Source organism: Saccopteryx bilineata, chromosome 2 (genome assembly GCF_036850765.1).
Source record: "Saccopteryx bilineata isolate mSacBil1 chromosome 2, mSacBil1_pri_phased_curated, whole genome shotgun sequence".
NCBI lineage: Eukaryota > Metazoa > Chordata > Mammalia > Chiroptera > Emballonuridae > Saccopteryx > Saccopteryx bilineata.
This window is the reverse complement of record NC_089491.1, coordinates 126,253,552-126,280,404: the sequence shown is the minus strand read 5'-3', so window position 1 is coordinate 126,280,404 and position 26,853 is coordinate 126,253,552. Positions and strand designations below refer to the sequence as shown.

Genomic DNA, 26,853 nt, shown 5'->3' with positions numbered 1-26,853 from the left:
ACAAAAAGGGCAAACCAAAAACTTGGGCTACCTAGCATGCTGTAAGTTTACTATAAAACACATTACCATGCTTGGTGCTCTCAGCTCCATACTGGTCTTTTTGTACTTCTACTTTATGGATTAATTCTGCTTTTTCTTTTTCCAGCTGACAATTAGCTAATCTAAAGTAAAAGGATAATATTATTAAAACAAAACAAAAACCACACTGCTCCACAAAATAATGGGCATTTCCTATAAACTGCCTGTTGTACAGTGCTTAGAACTGGCTGGCATTCATAAAGGCATTCATCTACTTTCACTGCTATAACTACTATTCTCAGAGACCCTGGAATCAAACTTCTGTTTTTCTTAAAAATCTGACCTGATGTCATTTTCAAGAGTAGTTTCCCTATGGGATGAGCCTCATGGGAGAATATGCTACATAGACTTCTTTTCCCTCTTTTGTTAATATTTGCTTCTGCAAAGTTAAAGTTTAATATATTCTATAGTACTAAGAAAATTAAAACTATATTACCAACTTGGTTACCTATATTAAGATCTAGTTTATCATTTTTTTCAGCTTCTACTATGTAAAAGACTGAAGTTAGATAAAATAAGGTTGATAAGCCTTTTAGGTAGCAAGGCTGAAAGGTCTTATTCTCTAGATATAGGAAACCTGGTTATATGAAAAGATAATGAAAAGCAAAAGGTTGTCATATGAAGAGATAAATACCTAAGAACCAGAAGCTCCTGCTGAAGGCCTTGCTCTGTCTCAGCTCCTTCAGGAATATGTTTGAGCATTTCAATCTTTGGGCACAATGAAAAGGTAGAAGACACAGTTTGACATGAAAATAATGAGATTTTACAAAGATACACATTTTCAATGAAGCATAATATTGAAAGTTGGGTTTTCAAAAGCACAGGTGAGCTGCCATCCAGCATGTTCTATTCCCTATTCATTCAACAATTATTTATTAACTACTATGTGCTAGCATTGTCCCAGGCAGAGAAGACACAAAGGTAAAAAAGCAGACAAAATTCTTCCTGCATGTTCCCATGGTCCTTATACTTTTAGTGAAGAAAGACAATGAGTATGTGAAGTGATAACAGTGCCGGATGTGAGGAAAGGCTATAAAAAACAACAACCCAGGGTAAGAGGATAGAAAGGGAAGGTGGTATAGGGATGGGGAAGCTCGGAGGTGCCTCTTTTTCAAGAGACATGAAAGAAGGAGGTAGGCTATGAGAATATTTGGGAAACAAATGCAAGGCCCAGAAGCTTGAATGAATTTGTTTTGTTCAAAGGACTGAAAGGTCAATGTGGGAGAACACTGTGAGTGCAAAAAGTAAAGAGCAGACTAGAGAGGAAACCAGTGCCAGACCATGTAGGTCCTTACAAGCTATGAGAAGAACTTTATTACAGTTTTATTCCAGGACAAAGTAACCACTGGAAGAGTCTAAGGATGGTGCTGCTATGATTTGCCTTATGCTTTAAAAGGATTTCTTGGAAACTACATGGAGAATAGATCAGGGATAGGGGAGAGGTAAAACAAGGCGTGAATGGAAGCAGGGCGACTAGCAGATAATTACAACAGCGCAGGTGCAACAGAACAGCCTGGACTAGACGGGGCATACTGAACGTGTGAGACATTGTCAGATTTGGGATATATTTTGAAAACTGAGCTAACAGGATTTAATGACAACGATGGGTGCTGAGAATAAAAAAGGAGTTGATGATTCAAGGTTTTTGGCTTAAATGAGTGAATGGTGGTGTCGATCACTTTGATGGACCTTCCAGGGTAGGAATTAGTCAAGAGTTCATTTTAGCTACAGAAGACAGTATCAAGGAGGGGCTTGAGATATAATACATTATTTAACATGTAAATAAAAATCACATTGCTTGCCTGCTGTTCAAGGTCTTCAGTATATTTCTTAACTTTTTGTTCCCTCTCCGTGGCTTGTCTCACAAGCTGTTTAAGATCAGTAAGGCTTTGGGTTTTTTTGGCAATATCACTTTCCAGTTTTTTCAGTTTGGTTTCATACATTCTAAAAGTATACAGGAAAATAATTGGTGTAGACATGAAAAGTGATTTCACTGATTTTAGTCAGTTCAAATTACTGCACTAAAAATGACACAGAATATCTTCTTACACTGTTTCATTAGTCAAATCTTTCACTACATATTTATTTAAGCATTCAATGACAGCAAGGACTCAGTATCCTCAACTGACAGGCCAATTTAAAAAGAGGACTTAGGTATTTCCCAAAATTATAAACAAGAGTGGACCCTATATTTGACCACTGTAAAGTATTAAAAATCAGTATCTTTTTCCGTTGCAAAAAAAAAAATAAAATTCATCAGAATATCAAAATCTGTATTGCTGGATATTCTTAGGAATATAGCTAAAGGTCACAAATTAAAGCATTTTATAGACATACACATACACACATCCCGCACACAGACAATAAAAGAAGGCACCAGGTAGAACAAAGCCAAAGGGCCACTGCTGGGAGAAGAAAGAGAACATGCAAAGGCATGGGTGAAAGAAATAGCCTATGATGGGGAGGGATGAGCTTGTAAAAATCTGACCAGATTTGTAACCTTCAAAGAAATGATCAATAGTTCAAAAAAAAAAAAAAAATCCAGACTCCAAAAGAAAGGTTTAAAACATTAGCCTCCCGCTCCCCAAGAAACAGAACAAAACCAAAACCAGAAACAAAGAAATTGAACCAAATGGTTTTACAAGTAGATTTTAACACCTTAAAGGGAGAAAATTATATGTTTATAATATTCAAACTTTTCCAGAGAATAGAAGGAATGCTTGGCAACAAAATCAAGTATGGAACGTAGAAGGAAGGAAAATTATTATCTCAATACATTCAGAAAGCTTTTGATAAATCTGAGAAAAACGCAGATTAGAGGCAATGTTAACCCAGTAATGATTATCAATCAAGTGGTCAAGTATCAGAAGCTCACCCCTTCACTTCAGTCAAGTCCCTGCTCCAACACCACCCACTCAGAGGCCCTCTCTGATCACCGATCTAAAACAGCTCTGCACCACCCTGGCCTGTCTCAGCAGTCGGTATAATGCCTGATACAGATCCCAGCTACAGACCTGAGCAATTGTTTTGTCATATTTAGAGAGGCTGGTGGCCAAGGATCAGAATAAGTCTTCTCTCTGTCAAGTGGATTCTACTAACGCTTATGTCTTTTTCAAGAGGGTTCAATGAAGGCCTATTGTATGCTGTTATATGTACAGTTCTCAGATTAAACACACAAATAATCTCAAAGGCAAAGTCATCTTCAACTGAATATTACTTTCTCAAATGTTTATAAACTTTATAAACCCTTTTCAGATTAAAATCTTTCTGCAGGCTCACAGAACCCTTTTTAGAAAAGAACAGGATTATCATTTCCACAGATACAAAAACTTGAGCTCACAGAAAAGAGATGTATGTGATTTACTTAAGGTCATAGTGAAATTATGCGTCTCTCCAAGGAAGCTACCTGGCTCGTTGAAGGAATCTAGGCAAGTACTCCCTTTTAGGAAAACATAAAGCACATAACAGTAACTGCTAGTTACTGAGTAAATATCTGCTGAATATATACATCTTAAAGCAACTCAAGCATCCACCTGGAAAGCTGAGGTCAGCGGTTCAAAACCCTGGGCTTGTCTGGTCAAGGCACATATGGGAGTTCCTGCTTCCTGCTCCTCCCCCCACTTCTCTTTCTTTCTCGTCTCTCTAAAATGAATACATAAAATCTTAAAAAAGGAAAAAAAGCAACTCAAAATTCTTTGAGTCCATATACAGTATTATTATTATAGAAGAAAATAAAGGATCAAGACATCAACTGACAGTGTTGCTGATTAAGAGCCTCTGTGGGGTCCAAGCAGACAAAAGAGGAAATGCTCCTCTTCATACTATTAACACGTCATTTCATTGAATCCCTACACTAGCCCTCTGACAGAACCGAAAGGGCTAGAGTTGAGAAGAGTGGTTTCTGAGTCCTAAGTCTATCAGGACAGGACCCAAGGACCCTTCACCAGGACTGCCTGGCCGCTTGGGCTGTCCTCTAATTACCTATATAACCTTCCTCTTTTCTCCTTGGACTTGGTTGACAAGGGCCACGTGCAGTGAAGCAGGTCCCCTATAAGACTCCCTGCAGCCTCACAGTGCTAACACTCTTATCCCAGCTGTAATAATGGTAACTGATGTCCCATCCCTCACCAAGTCCACTCTATGGCCCTGTCTGGTGGCTCACTGGATTGAGCATTGCCCCGACATATGGAATTCCAGGTTCAATTCCTAGTCAGGGCACACAGAAGTGACCATCTGCTTCTCTCCCCCTTCTCTCCCTTTCCCCATCCCACAGTGGCTTGATTGGTTTGAGCATGGTCCCAGGCGCTGAGGAGAGCTCAGCAGGTCTGAGAGTCAGCCTCAGGTGCTAAAAATAGCTCGGTACTTGAACATCATCTCTAGACAGGGTTGCCGGATGGATCCTGGTCAGGTGCATGCGGGAGTCTCCCTCACTGTCTCCCTTTCTCTCACCAAAAAAACAACTTCACTCTAAATGGCAGGAAGACATTGAAAGGGAAATGGGATGCATGGACAGAAAGAACTCTATGAATATGGGAAGACAAAGATGAGTTTGCCTTTGAAATGGGGTCAGCAGGTGTAAAGAACACAACAATACAGGATGACTTTAATGGGAAAGGACATGGCAGGCTTTCACTGGTCTCTCTGGCTTTTATACTATTTTAAGCAGCTGCTTACAGTTGGAAATGAGAATGATACCAAAGCCCTTTACTCACTCATCAGAGTCAGGATGAACCACTGTGATGATAGTGGCAGTGAAGATATGAATGTTTACTTGTGAATTCCTATCACCTCGTTCATAGCCAGAGTTTATCTGACCATCAGGAATCACACAGAAAAGGTTTACAGAGTGGGAGAAAAGTGAGTGCCAGAATGCAGAGGCCACTAAATACTAAAGCTGTTGCTAAGTTCATCTGTTGGGGTTATTTGAAGAAAAAGTTGACCAGAATACAAGACCAAAATTATAGCCCAGCCAGAACCAGTATGCCACAGGATATGACAAAACAGCTCCACTGCGCCTGGCTTATACTTGAGGTAAAAAATGAACGCAACCAAAAAGCTGAGATATAGTTTGACAAGCGCCGTGCCGAGGAGAACTGGGCCCCATCAGTCCAGGTTCATGGCTGACAGCAGCTTCAGAAGCCTATCCTACTCCAACACCCTCAGCTCAGCCCTGGCTCTGTGTCATCCCATGCCCTGCCACCCAGATTAGTTAAATACTAAGGAAGAAAATGACTCTGGCAATGCTAGGACAAAAAAACCCCAAAACACAAAAAACAATAAGCATCATGTTAAAACAAACAACCAAACAATTCACCAGGAAAAAACTAATTTAATCAGAATAGTGCCATATTCTTTTAAAACAATAATGGCAGAATTAGAACTGATTAAACTTGTGCAAGTTTTAAACTATTTATTCCTACCTGGTAACAACGATTGATTTCCAGCTCTTGCTATCAGCACCTTCAAGCTGAGGGCCTCTACTTTCTGCCAACTGTAACTTCTGACCAGTCTCTTTTAGTTGAACTGTTATCTTCTCATTTAATATCTCCAAATTATTCTTGGCTATCCGCAATTTCTCTGCAGTTTCAGTTTCCTATCACAGTATATTATGAGAAAATGTAATACTATTGTAACAGGCACAATTACTCAAAATTATCACTATAAATTAGAAAATAAAAATAATCTGGAGTTCTAAGTACTGATTAAAATTCAAAAAACCCAATGTTTCTTTACTCTAAACAGCAATATAATCATAATAATTAGAACAACAGATCATTTAAATGGGGTTAGAAAAATATGTTTTCAAATATTTTATTCTACTGGTTACTTAGTTTGTTATCTGTAATATTTACAGAATAATGGAAAGTTTACATTGGTACATATTTAAAAGATGTTTTGTTTTCACTAATACTTGAGAGACCTACCTATTAGCATTAACTGTGTGTGAGTATCACAGATTATTTTCACTATCAAACATCCACACTCAAAGCACAGGACCACTCTGGCCTCACCATATACTCATATGACTAGTTTAAAAATACTAACTTCAATTTATTCACTGGATCATCCATATAAATAATAATACCCGCTTGCCTGGGCAAGGACTATATTTTGCTACTTAGAGAAGAATTTTTCTTACCGCTCAATTAATAGAATAGTTTCACGTACCCCTTATTGCATGTCAGCCATTGTCCTAAGTGCAGAAAAATTAACTCACTAAACCCCTACAGCAGCTCTGTGACACAGATGACATAAATATACTTATAATTCCCAATTTTATAGATGAGGAAATTGGGGATAGAGGGACGTTAGTGGCTTTATTTAATTATGACAGCTAATAAATGACAGAGCTAGGATTTAAATTCTGGCCATGTAGCTTCTACATTATACTGCCTATTAATTTTGTATTTTCAATGTTTCTCATGGTAAAAGGATGACTGAAAGGCCCTGGCCGGTTAGCTCAGTGGTAGAGCATCGGCCTGGTGTGCAGAAGTCCCAGGTTTGATTCCCGGCCAGGGCACACAGGAGAAGCGCCCATCTGCCTCTCCACCCCTCCCCCTCTCCTTCTTCTCTGTCTCTCTCTTCCCCTCCCGCAGCCCAGGCTCCATTGGAGCAAAGATGGCCTGGGCGCTGGGGATGGCTCCTTGGCCTCTACCCCAGGCGCTGGAGTAGCTCTGGTCGCAACAGAGCGACGCCCCGGAGGGGCAGAGCATCGCCCCCTGGTGGGCATGCCTGGTGGATCCCGGTCCGGCACATGCGGGAGTCTGTCTGTCTCTCCCCATTTCCAGCTTCAGAAAAATACAAAAAAAAAGAAAAGAAAAAAGGATGACAGAAATAAAAACAATTTCTAAAAGTCTTAATAACTTTTTTGAATAAACATGTTCATCAAATTTTTCATTCAGTTTTTAAAATATACTAGTTAACATAAAAATAATTATAATCACTAATGAAAATCATACTTTTTTAAGTTCTTTACGAAGCCGTTCATTTTCAGCAACAATTTTCTCTGTGCCTTTGGTCTTAGATTCATAGTGCATGCTCAACTGTCGTCCAAGATGAACTTTAAGTTTTTCTAGTTCAGCCTAGCAATAAAAAAAAGCAGTATACTATTAAAACAGTGAAATAAAGTAAAAGATGATCTTGTAAACTTACAAAACTTAATTCAAAGAAGTTGTAGATACCTTATTTGATATCATTAAAATGAAAGTCTTCCATCTAAAACTGGTACAGCACAGGTTCCAACCTGGGCTACACACTAGAATGAACTGATGACTTGAAAGAATCTGTAAATTACAATACCTGTGCTAGAACCCACCCCACGGGAATCTCATCAGTCTCGGGAGGAGGACTTAGGCATCTCTATTTTTGAAAATTGAAGCAAGTAACTATCAATATTTTATGCTGCCAGACTAAGAAACATTGGTTCTGAAATAGTAAAATGACCAAGTGGAATTACTCTAACTACTCTTTGTCTTGTTTCCAATAAGTTTTTTCTGTATGTGTAAAATATCTATTGTAGCCATTAAAGCGACTTTATGTGGTTGGAGTTTATTTTAAAATTTCCTAAAAATTATAATATTCTATACAAATGATCATATTTAAAATATTACCTTCAACTTTTCATTTTCCAGCTCAATATTAGCCATTTTTTCACTGGTCAGTATTCCTGATGCTTTTTTCAACTGCTCATTTTCCCTTTGGACTTTTTCAACAACTCTTTTCATTAAACCAATGGTTTTTTCTAGTTCTGGGATTGTCTTTCCACTTCTAACAGACTACAAAATAATATATTAACAATTAAATAAAATATTTTAGAGTATAATATAAAGTACCAATAACAAAGCTTGTATTACTTTAATTTACTATTATAATAACCCTCTGAGATAGGAATCACAATTTTTACTTTACATACAATAAAATTAAGTCTCAGAGATTTTTTTTATAAGTGAGAGAAGGGGAAACAGTGAGACAGACTCCTGCATGCGCCCTGACTGGGATCCACCGAGCAACACCCATCTGGAGCTGATGCTTGAGGATCGAGCTATTTTTAGTGCCTGAGGATGATGTTTGGAACAACCCACCTGTCCTCAGCATGCCCAGAGCCAATACTCAAAACAATTGAGCCATTGGCTACAGGGGAGAGAAGGGGGAGAGAGGGAAAGAGAGGGTAGAGAAACAGATGGTCACTTCTCTTATGTGCTCTGACAGGGTATCAAACCTGGGATGTCCATATGCTGGGCTCTATCCTCTGAGCCAACTGGCTAGGGCCAAGAGACTCAGAGATTTTGATATTCCTAGAGTCATGTAGCTTGTTAATTAACAGCCTAAATACTCTACCCTTGATGTCTGTTCCAAGTAAATAAACCTAAGAACCTAAATATTTTATCTAGCTAATGTTCATTCCAGTATACAAGAGTTTTTTTTTATATAGTACAAAACCACACACACACACACACACACACACACACACACATACACACACACACACACACACACACACAAAATATCCTTCGAAGAGCTCATGAGTTACTGAATTTGAATTGCGGCATAATAGAGGTGATTTGCTTTAAGAATAGTCACTGTTTAGGCCTGGCCAGTTGGTTCAGTGGTAGAGCGTCAGCCTGGTGTGCAGGAGTCCTAGGTTTGATTCCCGGCCAGGGCACACAGGAGAGGCACCCATCTGCTTCTCCACCCCTCCCTCTCTCCTTCCTCTCTGTCTCTCTCCTCCCCTCCCACAGCCGAGGCTCCACTGGAGCAAAGTTGGCCTGGGCGCTGAGGATGGCTCTGTGGCCTCTGCCTCAGGCACTAGAATGGCTCTGGTTGTGACAGAGCAACTCCCCAGATGGGCAGAGCATCGCCCCCTGGTGGTCATGCTGGGTGGATCCGATCGGGCGCATGTGGGAGTCTGTCTGACCGCCTCCCTGTTTCCAAGTTCAGAAGAAAAAAAAAAAAGAATAGTCACTGTTTAGAAATTCAGTTTCTGTCCAATATAAATAGAAGGGATGTCTGAAATAAAAAAAAAAATACCTGGTGTAAAGTTATCAAAAGAGAGGTCAGCAAATTAATAAGATTAATTGCTATAACTTAAAATAAAACTCTTTTTAACAGTCAAGTAAAATAATCTGCTTACTTTTTTGGCAACTTGGTCACACTGCAATGAATAACCCTAAAATATACACTTTTATATAAATTTAATACTGTAGTGCATAATTCTAAACTATAAACTTTAGGCCCTGGCCGGTTGGCTCAGTGGTAGAGCATCAGCCTGGCGTGCAGGAGTCCCAGGTTCGATTCCCGGCCAGGGCACACTGGAGAAGCGCCCATCTGCTTCTCCACCCCTCCCCCTCTTCTTCCTCTCTGTCTTTCTCTTCCCCTCCCGCAGCCCAGGCTCCATTGGAGCAAAGTTGGCCCGGGCTCTGAGGATGGCTCTGTGGCCTCTGCCTCAGGTGCTAGAGTGGCTCTGGTCGCAACAGAGCGACACCCCGGATGGGCAGAGCATCGCCCCCTGGTGGGCATGCCGGGTGGATCCCGATTGGGCTCATGTGGAAGTCTGTCTGACTGCCTCCCTGTTTCTGGCTTTGGAAAAATACAAAAATAAAAATAAAATAAAATAAAATATAAACTCTACAGAATTTTAATACTGTACACTTTCATAATTGACTTAGAAGAGGTTAAATTAACAAATATATTTTTATTTACAAAATGGATGTTTCTGACTCTCAATAAGATATTTATCCTAGATACTTTTCTAGTGATATTCAATATTTTTACCAAAACCATCATTATTTAATATTATAACCTGCAAAAGTTTTTGTCTATTACGATCATTTCCACTTGTGCCACTTAACAATATATCAGTAGGGCTTAAATATTTGGCCTTGTGCTCATAAGCAATATTTATTCATTGGAAAAACTGAACACAAAATAAATGGAATCAATAAATAAATTTTAAAAATAAATTAATATTGAAATGCCCTGGCCAGATAACTCAAGTTTGTTAGAGCCTTGTCCTGATATGCAAAGGTTGCTGGTTTGATCTCCAGCCGGGGCACAGACAGAAACAGATCAATGTTTCTCTCTCTCTCTCTAAAAATCAATCAATAAATTTTTAAAAAATACATAGGAAGAAAAATATAAGAATACAAAAGAAACAAAAACAAAAACTTGGAAATACATTTACAGAACAGTATACTAAGAAGTTGCCATGGACATAATAAAATAGTTACAAAAGGTTAGAATTTGGGCCAAGTACTTAAGTAGTTACTTCAGTGAACAGAAGGATGATTCCTAAAAGTGAAATGTTTTCAGGGTATGGAGGAATATGTAATAAAAAAAGAGATGATGTGCAGTACAAGTGAAATAAAATGCATGTAAAGTATGTCAGATGATAAAACACATTAACTTGAAACAGAAAAGCTTAATAATGTTTTACATTGTAGATGCAGCAGAATAAAAATTGAAACTGTAGATACTGATTAGTAGAAGCATATCACTACTCTTAGGACATATCCAAATTAGTTTTTCATTTCTAACTTATCACTTCTTAAACCAAAAAAAAAAAAAGTACATACATATAATATATGGCATATTCTCCCCTACTCACCCCTCTAACATGGCCAAGTTTCCGCTCAACTTCTGCTTTTTCTTTTTTAAGAAATTCACACATTTCCTTCAAATCTCTTACTTGATTCTATAAGATTAAAACAAACGTAACAATTTAACATAGCTATAGCCATTGGAAAGAACAAACAACTCTTCTGAACTAGCAATCTCTAACAGGGTAGCCAAACTGAACAAGTCGTTATCTAGCAACAAAGAAGATTTTGAATAATTAAATTTTAAACTGAATTAAAGTATATAAATACAAAAGTATTTTATATATGAATTTCAAGAAATATTTTCCACATTTCTGCCTTAAGGTACAATATAAATTTGAGTTTAGGACTCTGATTTCCTTGAACCAGTTGAGCCACTGGCTGTGAGAGGGGAAGAGAGAGAGGAAGTGGGGAAGGAGGGGAAGAGAAGCAGATGGCCACTTCTCCTGTGTGCCCTGACGGGGGATCAAACCCAGGACATCTGCAAGCCAGGCCAACATTCCATCCACTGAGCCAACTGGTCAGGGCCCTAACACTAACACTAGTTCAAGCAGCAGGAAATAGTTCAATGATACAATTACTAGTAGAATAAACAGACTGCTAATATTCTAGGTACAAAACAGAACTAAACAATTAGCCAGACAAGAGAAAAAAAAGAGATTCCCATAAATAGGATAAGATTTGGAAGATCAAAGATTAACTTTTCACACTTTTATTTTTCAAAATAAAAGAGATTCTAAAAGAGACAAGCATCCCAGCATATTTTTAATTTAATTACTTTAATGTTTAGAGGCATTCTAATATTTTAAAAGTGTGACAATTGTTAATGAAATATACCAACTATCCTCTTACCTCTGGGCATTTGAACTTGCTAGTTTCTGTTGTCTGGAACTCTTTTCCCAGTATTTGGAGGACCGATTTCCTTATCTGTTCCCTAGCTCTTTGCTAAAATATTAAATTTAAAAAGCCTTTCCCTAACTACCGTATTTTAAATAGTTCCTCAAACCCCCACTGAAACCACACACATGCCCTTCACTCCAACTATGCTTTTTCCTTAGCACTTAACAGAAGCTGAGAAACTATATATTGATTTACTTGTTTATCAGTCTTCCACACTAGAATCTAAGTTCTGAATCCAAGAATTTTTTTCATTGCTGTTTCCCAGCATCTAGAAGAGTGCCTGACACATAGTAGGCTCTCCACAAATAATTGTTAAATGAACACATGTAGAAAGTATAACACTACTGTGATATTTTTCAAATATAAGCTTTTGACTTCTCTATAAACTAATACAGTAAGCATAACAAGTAGGGAGAAAAAGGTTTTCAGGCATTAGATTTCCTAACTATAATAAAAACAGCAATTTACCTTCAATCTTGGCAAATCTTTATTTGCTTGCTCAAGCTGAAATTTCAGTTCAATATTTTCAGATGACAACTTCAAGTTTTCCCTCTGAAGCTCCTGTTCTCTTTGCCAATGATCATCTGACTCTGTTTCTGAAGTCTTCAGGAAAATAAAATTAGGAATATTTTTAAGGAATATATAAAATATTTAATAAATAAAAGCTGCATAAAACATACTGAATAAGAAAACACTATGCTAAAATGTAACATGTTTCCTCAAAGGAATATAAAAAAATTGGAGAGCTCTGGAGAAATCAACCAAAAATAAATTAGAATATAAAACTTGCAGGAAAGAAGGTAATATATTTTAATTAATATTGAAAGCAAAGTCAAGTATGACTTAACAATATCCACACATATAATAAATGCCTCCATGCATACTTTCAGAATGACATAACTAATTTATAACAGTTTTCAATCCAATAATAAGAGTATAGTTAGGGACTGTATTATACCCCACTCGCACCCCACTCCCAAACTTACATGTTGAAATCCTATCTTCCAGTACCTCAAAATGACCTTATTTGGAGATAGGAATTTTCAGAGATAATCAAGTTAAAATAAGGTCATTAGAGTGGGCCCTAATCCAATGACTGGAGTTCTTATATAAAAAGGAAATCTGGACTCAGACACGTGACAAAGAAAGACAATGTGAAGACACAGGCAGAAGACAGCCATGTAAAAGACAAGAAGAGAGACTGGGAACAGTACTCCCATCACGGCCTAGAGAAGGAATTAACCCTATTGATACCTTGATTTTGGGCTTCTGGCTACTAGAACTGTGAGAATAAATTTATGTTGTTTCAGTCATCAAATCTGTGGTGCTCTGTTATGGCAGCATTAACAAATTAATACACACAAGCCTACAAAAATAAGTGCCTCAATTACTTCCTCCGTCAGAAAGTTTTGGCTCATTCCCTGAACTGAAGTAATCACTCCTTCCTCAATAATATATTGGTATTTCTCTTGGCATGAATCCATCTTGAGTTTTTTGTTTGTTTGTTTGTTTGTTTTTGTATTTTTCTGAAGCTGGAAACAGGGATAGACAGTCAGACAGACTCCTGCATGAGCCCGACCGGGATCCACCCCGCACGCCCACCAGGGGGCGATGCTCTGCCCCTCCGGGGCATCGCTCTGTCACGACCAGAGCCACTCTAGCGCCTGGGGCAGAGGCCAAGGAGCCATCCCCAGCGCCCAGGCCATCTTTGCTCCAATGGAGCCTCGCTGCGGGAGGGGAAGAGAGAGACAGAGAGGAAGGAGAGGGGGAGGGGTGGAGAAGCAGATGGGCGCTTCTCCTGTGTGCCCTGGCCGGGAATCGAACCCGGGACTTATGCACGCCAGGCCGACGCTCTACCATTGAGCCAACTGGCCAGGGCCTCTTGAGTTACTTTTTATGTTCATTTTTACTTCTCATTCTAAACTATAGGTTATTTGAAAGAAAAATCCATGCTTGATTATTTTTTTCTCTAAAGTGGTAAGTCTCAAATTCTCAATTACTTATTACCCAGTGGGAAAAAGAATAGTTATAAACCTGACAAAAGAAATGAAACAAGAATTAACTTTCACCCATTTTCTCTTAACATTTAAATGTTTGATTTTAGTCATTGTTTTGAGGTCACAGGTGACTGAAATATGTAGAAAGGATAAAGAAAAAAAGATAAATGTTATTTGATTTCAGTTGGGAACAGACTTTCTTATTTTATACTGTAATGCAAACTGCCCCAAAGTAGTATGTACATAGAAAGTTCAGAAAGTGTACAATTAGGTAATTAGACTTGCATTTGAATTATGTTCTGCATCTTCTTGATCTCCAGAGATGTTACTTATTCTCCAAGCTTCCCATGTAAATTACAAATAAAACTCTGCAAGGTATTGTGAATATTGAACATAGGCAGAGAGGCTAACACAACATAGATAACAATGCATGTAAGCTTCCTTTTCTCATTATAAAAATGTGCCTTTAGCCTGAGCAGGCGGTGGCGCAGTGGATAGAGCATCTGACTGGGATGCAGAAGGACCCAGGTTCGAGACCCCGAGGTCACCAGTTTGAGCGCAGGCTCATCTGGTTTGAGCAAAAGCTCAGCAGCTGGGACCCAAGGTCGCTGGCTCCAGCAAGGGGTTACTTGATCTGCTAAAGGCCCATGGTCAAGGCGCATATGAGAAAGCAATCAATGAACAACTAAGGTGTCGCAACGAAAAACTGATGATTGATGCTATTCATCTCTCTCCGTTCCTATCTGTCTGTCCCTATCTATCCCTCTCTCTGACTCTCTCTCTCTGTCCCTGTAAAAAAAACAAACAAAAAAACAAAAACAAAAAAACAAACAAAAAAAATGTGCCTTTATAGCATATAGCAAAAACACCAAAGGAACTTTCTAAGTATGCCAGAATGTCACACAGCCTCATAACAAATATTTATTGAACTATTCACTGTATGAAATTTTACTTGTAGCGAGATTCTGACAGCATGGTGCATCAGAAATTTCTAAAGCAAAATGAACATCTCTACTATGACTTATTTTTTTCTGTTATCTCATTATTTTTAAGTGAATACAAATGGTAAAACAGGGAATATTAAAATGAATTTGGAAATGCATAACCACTAATTTTGTAGGAACTAGTCAAATGTTAGGGTTTAAGGCATTTATTAATAGCTTTTTTTACAAGTCCTATACAGTTTTTTCCCATTTGCACTACATATGTATACTACTTTCTGTCAGAAAAACTCAGATAACAAAGAAATAAAGGAGTGCCATGTACAGAGAGCTGGGGAGGTCATGTCCTGGCTGGACTGCTGCATCAGTCCCAGCGTGTGTGGCTGTGTGGCCTCCTCAGCACGCTGACGCCCTGCAGCGCCTTGGACCTGCGCTATGACCTGCTCCTCCCTGGAGACTCAGAACCCATGTGGTTGTGCTGACTGACAGCTTCAGCCTTGGTCCCTCCCCTTTCTCATTCTTGACTAGTTCATTCTCTTCTTTGATTTTATATGCCTGCTTATTATTTTCATATCAGTCTTGATCAATTTTCTCAATTTCTGGATATAGGTCATTTTCCAAACCAAAGTGAAAATCTGCCAAGGTACCCTTATTTAGCCGGAATGGGCTTGATTATTTGGTACTGCCTCAGATACACTAGCTCAGTAATATCTACAACATCTTCTGCTTTGTGTTTTTCTCTGTTACTGTAAAACTGTAGCCTGTTTCTAAGAACTTGAGGGTATAACTTTTCACTGGCATCTATTCCCTCCCCATTTTTTAGACCTGAACACTGTTAGAATTTTTTATTGCTGTTGTTTCTGTAGTGTCCCTTTTGTGAAAAATATTGCGCCTCTATCTGTCAACACTGGCAGACAGGGTAGACAGTTGTGTCAAGTAACAAATTCTCCTTGAAGCAGAAGAGAAGAAACAAAAAAAGAAAAAACTAATAAAAATGTATACTAAGTGATTCAAAATAAGATACAACAAACAACCCCTCATTAATGATTCTTTATAAACTAGAAACATAACACACGTCTGATGGAAATAATGCAATAACAAAAATTCCTATTTTATCTCATTGTATATTCTGACCACAGCAAAGCCATAACAATTACATTTAAAATCTCTAGAAATCATCTGTAATGAAGTTCTATGCAAAGCATAAGAATCTTAAGTTTATTGTTATTGCATAAGAGAGATTTAAAAGAATCTTAAGTTTATTGTTATTGCATAAAAGAGTGTAGCTACTAAAAATAAAAGTTGGGCCCTGGCCGGTTGGCTCAGCGGTAGAGCATCGGCCTGGCGTGCAGGAGTCCTGGGTTTGATTCCCAGCCAGGGCACACAGGAGAAGCGCCCATCTGCTTCTCCACCCCTCCCCCCCTCTCCTTCCTCTCTGTCTCTCCCCCTCCCGCAGCTGAGGCTCCATTGGAGCAAAGATGGCCCGGGCGCTGAGGATGGCTCTGTGGCCTCTGCCTCAGGTGCTAGAATGGCTCTGGATGCAACAGAGCGATGCCCCAGAGGGGCAGAGCATTGCCCCCTGGTGGGCATGCTGGGTGGATCCTGGTTGGGCACATGCGGGAGTCTGTCTGACTGCCTCCCTGTTTCCAGCTTCAGAAAAATGAAAAAAAAAAAAAGTTGAATTTACTGCATTAACGTTAAGGACAGGGATCTACCAGTTTGGGCCAAATAAAGATAAAAATTGATTTTGCTTCTAAACTTTAACATAAAAGATGAAAAAGAATGATGACACTTACTGAAGGCCCAGGATGGACATCCTTTGCAGCCTGTTTCTCTAAAGCATGAAGCTTTTCTTGGAGGTATCTATTTTCTAACCGTAAATCCTCCACCACGGAATCCCGAGGAAGAGCTTGATGGGTCCTGTGAACAACAACCGCAGACTCGTTACTGCTCAAACTTCAACTTGCAGTCTTACTATATTAAAATACAGGAAAGAAAGAAAGAAAATATATAATGTATATTTTAATATTGTATTTATTTTAAATTCTAAAAAACTTACAAACTTTACAAAAATTAAATTAAGACATGACTATTTACATTATAAAATGATCCTCTACAGAGGATTCATTGCAGGGCTCCTTTAAATATGAGTTAAAAAGTTTACTTTGATTTATAGAAATACACTGACATTTATATAAAATTGTATAGGATAGTTGAATTAAAATACCCACTTTTTAAAACATTATATAATAACTTCATAATATCCATGTGCTTCTCAGGAAGCTCAAAGATTTAAAAAGGTGCCAGGCAATAAATAACCTCTTAAGTCTACGTGGTTATTAACCTCTTAAATAACCTCTAACCTCACCTGTCTGCATGGCCTGCAAAGCCCTCCCTAGCCTCGCACACCCACACCTACCGACCTAACTGCGGGAGTCTACCTTTACTAAGGAAGATACACCCACACGTACTCCCACACGAAAGGTTCGCTCCTGCCTCTCAGTGTCTGCTAGGGTTCTGCTTTCTTGGAAAGTCCTTCCTCCCTTTAACATGTAGATTTTATTCATAAAAGTCAGAAATTTGTACTTGCACTGGGAGAGAAGATGAATTTAGTGTCTTTTACATAATGTCTTTTCCAATTACTTCAGCTCACACGATTCAATTAAAGAAAAAGGAGCAATTAAACCTCTATAAAAGCATTAGATGGTTTCAAAACAAAAAGTTTGATTTCTGTGAAAACTGCAAAGGAAAATAAGAGGGTTTAATTTTGCTCTAATAAATATTTAGACTAAGAAAAAAAAGGGGGGGGGGGAGCCACTGTCAGGACCAGACAGTAGCTATAGATGTCAAAAGAAAGAATTTTTCAATCACATTTTCCTTCTCCATAAGTGAAATTCTGAAGCATTTAAGAAACAAGGACTTAGAAGGAAAGCAGTTGGTATGTAAACTAGAAGCACCTGAGTGTTCCCGTAAGCGTTCAACTTCATGTGCACACAACATTAATACTGACACAATCGTATACGTTAATAAAGAAGCATTAATAGTAATTTTTGAAGATTAATAAAAGGGAAAACAAAGTAAAATAAATTTAAGAATGGTAATTATCCTCACATCCAAATATTATAGGTAGGTATCAGACTTTTACAGTGATCATTTAATATGATCCCAGATTGCTGTAAACACTTAGAAGAGGAAGAAACAAATTAGGTAAAACTAATCTATGTTCATCTTGAAAAAAATGAGCGAAACAGAAAATTTTAAATAGTTTTAATTACTGTTAGGACATGATTTCTTTTGTTTGTATTATCATGACAATATCAGAAGACAAATCTCAGAAAGAGACAGAAAAACAAGAAAACCTCAAAGGCTCATACTAAAAAGCAAGCAAACAACTGAGGGCTCTGGTTCTAAGAATAATGGAGTTTCCCTCCCAGAAGCATGGAGCATCTACTTGAGGACTTTGAAAAGCAAGTAGTTTACAGATTAGAAAGAAATGCCAGAATCTGAAGCATCAGCAAAGAGGTAGTTCTAATGCAGAAAGGCAAAAATCCCTCATTATTTTTTTCTTCTATCTGTTCTTTCCTGCTTCAACCCTGAAGCAATCCCGCATAGGCAGTGGAGGCAGAGACATCAATGGGAAGCCACAGATGGCAAAATTGTTAAGGAGGGAAATCGCCTTCAACCAGTAGAGCTGTGATTGGTAAGGTGGTAGGGCAAAAGTCGTCCCCTCACACCGTCTCGGCCCTCTTGTTTGCTTGGCTGCAGAGGTGCACAGCTGCTGAAGTACACAGGGTAACAGGGTAGCCAACCTGCCAGTTTGGGTTCAAAGTACCTGAGGGGAGCCCTAGGTTAACAGAAAGTCCTAGGGAGACCACAGAGAGGGAGGACCTCCAACAACTAGAAAGTTGTTTATAAACTTCTGGGCTTACCCTTGAGCAGTGCACATACGGAGCTGAACCTATTCAGAACACTGAAGATTCTGAGAACTGAACCTACAGAGAGCAGACAGGCCAAATACCAGACTGCTCACTTGGAAATACACAGGCAGGACAGATCCCAGTAGCACTGTAAAGGCTCTGAGGCAAAACTGATATTAGAAACCTAGCCCACAGATAGCAAGCTGGAATATGGGGCCTACATCTACCTATCCAGACCAACTCCCTGCTAAAAAAAAAAAAAAAAATCTACATTTTCCATACAATTTAACCAAGATCCAGAGTCTCACAACATGATATTTCAAAGTTCAAAAACACAATCTAAAATTATGTGGCATACAAGAAACAAGAATATCTCAACTCACATGAAAAGACAACAGAACCCATGCCTAAAATAACATTTATTATATCAGTTTCTATGGGTCAGCCAGTTTCCTTCATTACAATGCACAGCACATTTCCAAGTAACAGCTTACCTCATATATGACATATCATTTTCTAAGTCAAGATTTCTTTTTTTTAATTCTTCCAATTCTTTTTCTGATTCCAAAGCTCTCACTCCTATAACTTGATTAACAGTCACGCCAGTTGTTTTTAGCTTCCTCTGCAATGTAAGTTTCTCTTTATCAACTCTGTGGGATTTAATTGAGAACCATGAATATATACTATTCACTGTTTGCCTTGTTCAATTTATTCAACTGCGAATTTACTCATCATAAAACCAATATACAAAAATCAGATTGTTCTGCATTTGCTATGAGCTAACTTATGTCAAAATTATAGGAAACTCCATAAATAATTAAAATATTTTAAAAACATTTGAAAGGAAAAAAAGTAAATCATAGATAATAAATGATAACTAAACCTAGATAATTTCTCATATGATCAAGTATAATAAAGCTATATAAGTTGTGTCAATTAAAGACTTTATACATAATTAATCAGGTTTACATTAAACTCACTTGGCAAAAAGATCCTTCAAAGAATTCAACTGCTTTGTAAGAACATATATTTCCCCCTCCTTCTCTTTTAACTTGTTTCGAATTCCCTCTATTCTGCTTTGCCATTTTTTACCTTCTTCCCACCGAATTAATTCTTCTCTAGTACTCTGTAAACAATAATAAAGGAGAAATAAAATTACTAATATTGTTTTTTATTTCATTTTAAGAGTTATCAATTACAATTTATTAGAACAATGGTAAAGCATTACTTCCCAGAAAAATAAGTAAATAGGTTCTAACTTCTACAATTTTTAGGCATACCAAGCTATTTGCAAAAATGTCCTTCAGTTTAAGTGTTCTGCATTTTATAAGTTGACAAATAAAATTCTGGGGAACAGTTTGAACTAATGCCGAACCCTAATAGAGTCTTTACATGAAGATTTTAATTCAGATGAGCATAACTACAGTAAGCTTGTACCAAAGAATCTATCTATATAAATGACCAACCCAATTCTGTCACCCCATAGCAATATCCTAGCATTAGGGCCCCTTCAAATAAACACTACTTTTCTTATTCCACAAACATTAATTTAGTGCTAGTCCTGTGCCGGGTACTACTTTAGGCACTAAGAATAGAAGCAATGAGGAAACCAAACAAAAAACTCTTATCTTCATCAATATTAGATCTAGTCCAGCTTATGTTGGCTGGGTAGATGGATTAGGGAAAGGGGGCAAAATATAAACAAAAAAAAATCAATAAAAGAAACTGAAGTTATGTTACTGTGATCTGTCCACAGGTGGTGGCGCAGTGGATAGAGAGTCAGACTGGGATATGGAGGACCCAGGTTCGAGACCCCAAGGTCGCCAGCTTGAGCGCAGGCTCATCTGGTTTAAGCAAAGCTCACCAGCTTGGATCCAAGGTCGCTGGCTTGAGCAAAGGGTTACTCAGTCTGCTGCAGGCCCACGGTCAAGGCACATATGAGAAAGCAATCAATGAACAACTAAAGTGTTGCAACAAAAAATTGATGATTGATGCTTCTCATCTCTCTTCATTCCTGTCTGTCCCTATCTATCCCTCTCTCTTACTCTGTCTCTGTAAAAATAAATAAATAAATAAATAAAATAAATAAATAAGTAAAAAGGGGGTAGGGAACAGGGAAGGAATTAGGGCCTTTTAGGGATAGATGTCATGGTTTGTCATAACTGAGATAGTGTCCAAAGAAAGCACAGAACAGTCCATGTGCAACAATCTATGCACAAGTTTCAGATGTCCCACTGAACATTCACATAGTTAAAAATTCTGTTCATAATTGTCTGAGCTATTATCTTCATTATACCAAGCAATTTTGAATGCTTTTACTATGTACTAAAATTTCTAGGAATACAACAGCCTTATAAAAGGAAAGTCTAAGACATCATTTTGTACCAACAATTGTTTACCGTTTTAGAAATGAAATTATAAATGGAAATGTCATTGTAACGTATGAGCTGCCAACAGAATACATTTGTAGCTCTGAATTCACATTAATACTATGTAAAGTTGTAAGGACAAGACTTCATTGTGAAGCTCAGTTGGTCATTAGAGCATCGTCCCAAAGCGCAGAGCTTGCTTGCTTGTTTGATCCGCGGTCAAGGCACATGCAGGAACAAATCTATGTTCCTCCCTCTCTCTCTTTCTCTCTCTCCCCCTTTGCTTCTCCTTCTCAGTAAAATAAGTAAATAAAATTTTTTTAAAAAGACTTCATTATGTCTTCTAGCATAGTCATGTCAGAGCATTTATGTTAAAATATGAAAATATATAAATATATTATTTTTATAAATTATTTTCCTTTTCTGTTACTCCTTTATCTTTCATTTAATATATTTATAATGATAAATTTAAAATTATGCATATAGGTACTAGTTTATATTAACCACAAATTTCATATGGAATAGTAAAAAGGATATCATGAAATACTGTATTTACTATAAACAAAATGTTGGGTCTAAAAAGGGTTAAAAATCATTCCTTAAAGTAAAATACCCAACTAAGATAAGTTGCCCTCTCAAAACTAACTTTCTAACACTAAGTTTTTACCTTTTTTATTTAGTTCAGCTAACAAGTATCCTTTAAAAATGTAAAAATTTCACTAAATGTTTGATAGTAATTAACTTACTTTTTTTCTGGAATATAACAAGTAATTTTGGGGTTATTTATTTATTTGTATTTTTCTGAAGTGAGAAGCAGGGAGGCAGAGACAGACTCTCCCATATGCACCCGACTGGGATCCACCTGGCCAAGCCCACTAGGAGGCGTTGCTCTGTTGCCACCAGAGCCATGCTAGCGCCTGAGGCGGAGGCCATGGAGCCATCCTCAGTGACTGAGGCCAACTTTGCTCTAATGGATCCTTGGCTGCAGGAGGGAGAGAGAAAGAGAGAAAAAGGAGAGAGGGGAGGGTGGAGAAGCAGATGAGAGTTTTTCCTGTGTGCCCTGACCCGGAATCGAACCCAGAACATCCACACACTGGGGCCGATGCTCTACCACTGAGCCGACCAGCCAGGGCCATGTAACAAGTAATTTTATATACCTCCAGAAATATAAATATTATAGTAGTTAGGGGCATAAATTATGTAAGTAAATATTTTGCAGCATATAGTGCTTTGTAAAGATTGGGCAATTCTATCTGACATTACTCTCTGGAGTAAGACTTAGGAAAAAAGCCAAAAAAATTAAAAATGAACAAATAACAATAGGAAAATAACAAAGGCAAAAGTCACCAAGTACCTGTTCTAGACTGGGGGACAAAAGGTAAGAAAAAGAGGATGGAAAAGTTCTCTTTTCATAGATTTGGATCAATAGCCTCTTACATGTAGATTTCAGAATAATATCATTGCATTTTAAAATTTTCATTCATTCAACAATACTGAGCTTCTACAATGTACCCGGTACAGTTCTAGGTGCTGAAGATACAACAGAAAACCAAACAGGCAAAGGTTCTGCAATCAAACCTTGCAGACATAAAAATGAACACATAGCTAAGTAAATTTCTGGTCTGTCAGGTAGTGAAAAAGGCTAAAGAAAAGTAAAGCAGTATAAGAAAAATAGGAATGCAAGGCATGGGGGTGGATTTTGTTATATAGCTGGAAATTTTTCAACCAGTTTATCACAAGAATTTTTAAAACATGCAATACCTGACTAGTCAGGGGCACTGACCTCTTTTCCCTTAGACCAGGGGTCCCCAAACTTTTTACACAGGGGGCCAGTTCACTGTCCCTCAGACCGTTGGAGGGCCAGACTATAAAAAAAAAAACTATGAACAAATCCCTACGCACACTGCACATATCTTATTTTAAAGTAAAAAAACAAAATGGGAACAAATACAATATTTAAAATAAAGAACAAGTAAGTTTAAATCAACAAACTGACCAGTATTTCAATGGGAACTATGCTCCTCTCACTGACCACCAAAGAAAGAGGTGCCCCTTCCAGAAGTGCGGCGGGGGCCAAATAAATGGCCTCAGGGGGCCACATGCGGCCCGCAGGCCGTAGTTTGGGGACCCCTGCCTTAGACCGTCAAATAAAAAATGTCAACAGATAAGACAGCAATAGCGGTCTGGTGTGAATGAATCAAAATTATACCTATTTTTTTTTATCCGACTGGCAAAAAATACATTTTTTGGTGTGCTGCAGAATTTTATTAATTATTTTATGTGTACCATGAGATGAAAAAGATTGATCTCATGATGAGATAGACTACAAACATTGTTTATAGAGAAAAAGATGTTCGGATTCAATATGGAAGGACTCTGTGAGTACAGTATGTCTGTAAAGTCATGGTGTACTTTTGACCAGTCACAGGAAAGCAACAAAATATAGAAATGTGAAATCTGCACCAAATAAAAGGAAAACTCTCCCAGTTTCATACCTATTCAGTGCAGTTTGATGTGGGCTCACACACAGATTTTTAGGGCTCCTTAGGTAGCTATCCCGTATAGCCTCTACAGACTCGTCACTGACTGATGGCCTACCAGAACGGGGTTTCTCCACCACACTGCCGGGTTTCCTTCAACTGCTTATCCCACCGAGTAATGTTATTCCTATGTGGTGGCACTTCGTTGTAAACGTGCCTATATTCACATTGCACTTTGATCACGGATTCAAATTTAACGAGCCACAGAACACACTGAACTTTCCTCTGTACGGTCCACATCTCGACTGGCATGGCCGTGGGCTGCTCCGCTGTATACACGGTGTTACGTTATCATCTGTGCATGCGCACATGCTGCCACATCATCCTACAGAAACTGGGAGGGTTTTCCTTTTATTTGGTGCAGATTTCACATTTCTATCGTCTTTTGTTGCTTTCCTGTGACCGGTCAAAGGTGCACCATAACTTTACGGACACACTGTATAAAAATACTCATAACTTAGAAATGCCCAGCACTGCATAATCTGAAAGAATATTCTCACTAGATTCCTAGACATAAGTTTTTACTTTTTTTCTTTTTTGTGACGGAGACAGAGAGAGTCAGAGAGAGGGGCAGATAGGGACAGACAGGAAGGGAGAGAGATGAGAAGCATCAATTCTTTGTTGCGCCACAAAGTTGTTCATTGATTGCTTTCTCATATATGACATGACCAGGGGGCTCCAGAAGACCGAGTGACCCCTTGCTCGAGCCAGCAACCTTGGGCTCAAGCTGGTGAGCCTTGCTCAAACCAGATGAGCCCATGCTCAAGCTGGCGACTTTGGGGTCTCGAATGTGGGTCCTCCGCATCCCAGTTCGACGCTCTATCCACTGCGCCACTGCCTGGTCAGGTGACATAAGTTTTAATATTAGTGTATAACTTTCTGTGTTCTTTCTTTTTCTAGATCATAATAATATTGTGCACTGATATGAACTTGATGGCTTGCAAAATACTTTCACATATGATTTCACTGTCAAAACAAACTTGAGAAACTGGCAAAGCAAACAGTATTACCTAATTTAAGGAGAAGTAAGGTGAAATACTGAGGTTAAGGAGTCTAGGCAAAGCCACAAAGCTACTGAGGTATTCTGATATCTAGAAGAGTAAGGACACTGAGATCTTGTAGTTTTCACCAATAAAGCTTCTGAAAGCAAGTATGTTGTGGTTCCGTGTATGTAAATAAAAAAATTTTAATCAAAATTATAGGCATTGATGAATTTTGATAGGAAAAATGTTTTTTGTAATATACTGTTAAAACATTTAATCCCATTACCTATTTTCTATACATAGTCATTAAAGATATCTAATTTTCTTTTCTTTTTTTGGTGTTATTAAAATTATTTTATGGATAATGAATATTTTCTGAGTAAATTTTTCCTAACCATAGTTTCTCTACTGTGATATTCTTCAGGGACAAACATTATCATAGCACCAATATTTCCCAGGTCACTTTTGATATTTTTAATACTACCAACAAAATAGGTCTTCAGTTTATTATTTGTACAAAGTTAATCATATGTATTTTAGCCAATTTTATTTTTTCTTTCAGTTGATTATTCCTATCAGTAATTTTAACAAAAATAGTTCATTACTTGTAAGAGAAATTTAAGTAATTTTTCTCACATTACAGAATCAATTTATGAATGGGTTGCTTATTTTAAAATTATTGTAAATATTGAATATATTCCAAGTCACAATGTTTACTGTAAAATAATAGTCTTACCTATTGAAGGATAAAAAGGATACATTTGGATCAAGGTAAAAGACTAAAAATGACTAGCTTTCCCTCCCAAAGATCAAATCACCAATATGTAAACAATTACCCTGGGAGAAGTGACAAATACAGTTGGATATACAAGGTATGAACAGATTTTGGAGGTACTATAATATAAGGAAGATGACATGATGATGTAGTAACTTCTTAGTAAGAGTTACATTTCAGGTGTCTCCTCAAGTATACTTGTAAATTCATAAAGAACAGAAATTTGGCCTGACCAGGCGGTGGCACAGTGGATAGAGCGTCAGACTGGGATGCCGAGGACCCAGGTTTGAGACTCCGAGCTCGCCAGCTTGAGCACGGGCTCATCTGGTTTGAGCAAAAGCTCACCAGCTTGGACCCAAGGTCCCTGGCTCGAGCAAGGGGTTACTCCATGTGCTGAAGGCCTGTGGTGAAGGCACATATGAGAAAGCAATCAATGAACAACTAAGGTGTCGCAATGCGCAACGAAAAATTAATGATTGATGCTTCTCATCTCTCCGTTCCTGTCTGTCCCTGTCTATCCCTCTCTCTGACTCTGTCTCTGTAAAAAAAAAAAAAAGATCAGAAATTTGTCTTAGATTTCTCTATGCTATTCAATATCATTTATAGCACATATTAGGCCCTCATATTAATGTGGCATAATAACTATTCATCGATTACATATTTAACTTAGTCTTTTACCACCTTAAACATATCAGTATGTTTCTTCACATACCTTTTCTTTCGTAGGTTTTATTTCTACCTCCTCCACTTTTCTTTCTAGTTGGCTTTCTAGCTTTTTAATTTTCTTTTGGAGTTCTTCAATTAAACTTTGTTTATTATCTATCAGAGTTTTACCCTGAAAAATAATATGCATTTTAACATTTTATAAGTAAAAAAGTATCAAACAAAATACACAACAAATTTTCCAACTACTGAAATTTTCAGAGACTATAGCTTACCATACTTGCTAAATGGCACTACTGATATATAACATGGTATCTATTTCTTCATTTTAATAAGATGTACTACTCTAAAATTACAAATAAAATGGAGGTCACTGAAGGAATTAGCTAAATTAATCAATTCATATGTCAGCAAATATTATATATAAAATTAAAAAGTGGGAATCTAAGTGCCACCTATATATTATAAATCAATGACATTATCACAAATATAAAATTACCTGTAATCCACTAGTTAGTCTTTTTATTTGCCTTTTCAGTTCATCATTCTCTTGATCAATTTCATCTTTCTCTCTAAGTATTTTATTATAGGCTTTTTGTTTTTTTTGTAGTTCATTAGTTAAGTCACTCAAATTATCAGTTAGTGAATTTTCTCTATTTTTACTTGTTTTAAGAGCATCTTTCAATTTTGAAAGATTTTCACTTAATTCTTCAATTTGTGTCTAATATAAGATAAAGAAAAAGGTTTAATTCATAAATGTTCACTAAGTATCAATGATAAAAGCAATATAATATGAAAATATACCACTAAAACTTAAGAAGGAAGTTTTATTCTAATTATTTAAGTATACATGGAAAAAAAACCCCATTAAATACACATATTTTTTCATCTTCATTTTTAATGTATCAAGTCTACTTTGAGGAAAAAAAAAACACAAAGCATAAAGAAAGTTTAAAGCAGTTCATCTTCAACAAACCCCTAGAACCAAATTTTATCAAACAAGCAAATGTTTCACAATTGCTGAACTGAACTAATTTATTAAATAAATAAGTATATATGTCAATGTACACAGCAATGTTTTGAACACTAGGAAAC

The 26,853-nt window shown here is 37.5% G+C and overlaps 1 protein-coding gene across 1 annotated transcript in view; it reads right to left on the bottom strand.

The window, feature by feature from the left end:
- Positions 1-26,853, bottom strand: part of CEP290 (centrosomal protein 290) — a 107,745-nt gene that overhangs the window by 2,937 nt on the left and 77,955 nt on the right. The window contains exons 40-52 of the mRNA XM_066257784.1: positions 26,258-26,479; positions 25,808-25,930; positions 19,409-19,554; positions 18,923-19,078; positions 16,308-16,431; positions 12,042-12,176; positions 10,682-10,768; positions 7,689-7,853; positions 7,038-7,160; positions 5,499-5,671; positions 1,881-2,022; positions 713-786; positions 67-161 (exon numbers count right to left, since the gene is read on the bottom strand). Coding sequence (XP_066113881.1) covers positions 67-161; positions 713-786; positions 1,881-2,022; positions 5,499-5,671; positions 7,038-7,160; positions 7,689-7,853; positions 10,682-10,768; positions 12,042-12,176; positions 16,308-16,431; positions 18,923-19,078; positions 19,409-19,554; positions 25,808-25,930; positions 26,258-26,479 — 1,765 coding nt within the window. The remainder of the gene's footprint in view (positions 1-66; positions 162-712; positions 787-1,880; positions 2,023-5,498; positions 5,672-7,037; positions 7,161-7,688; positions 7,854-10,681; positions 10,769-12,041; positions 12,177-16,307; positions 16,432-18,922; positions 19,079-19,408; positions 19,555-25,807; positions 25,931-26,257; positions 26,480-26,853) is intronic.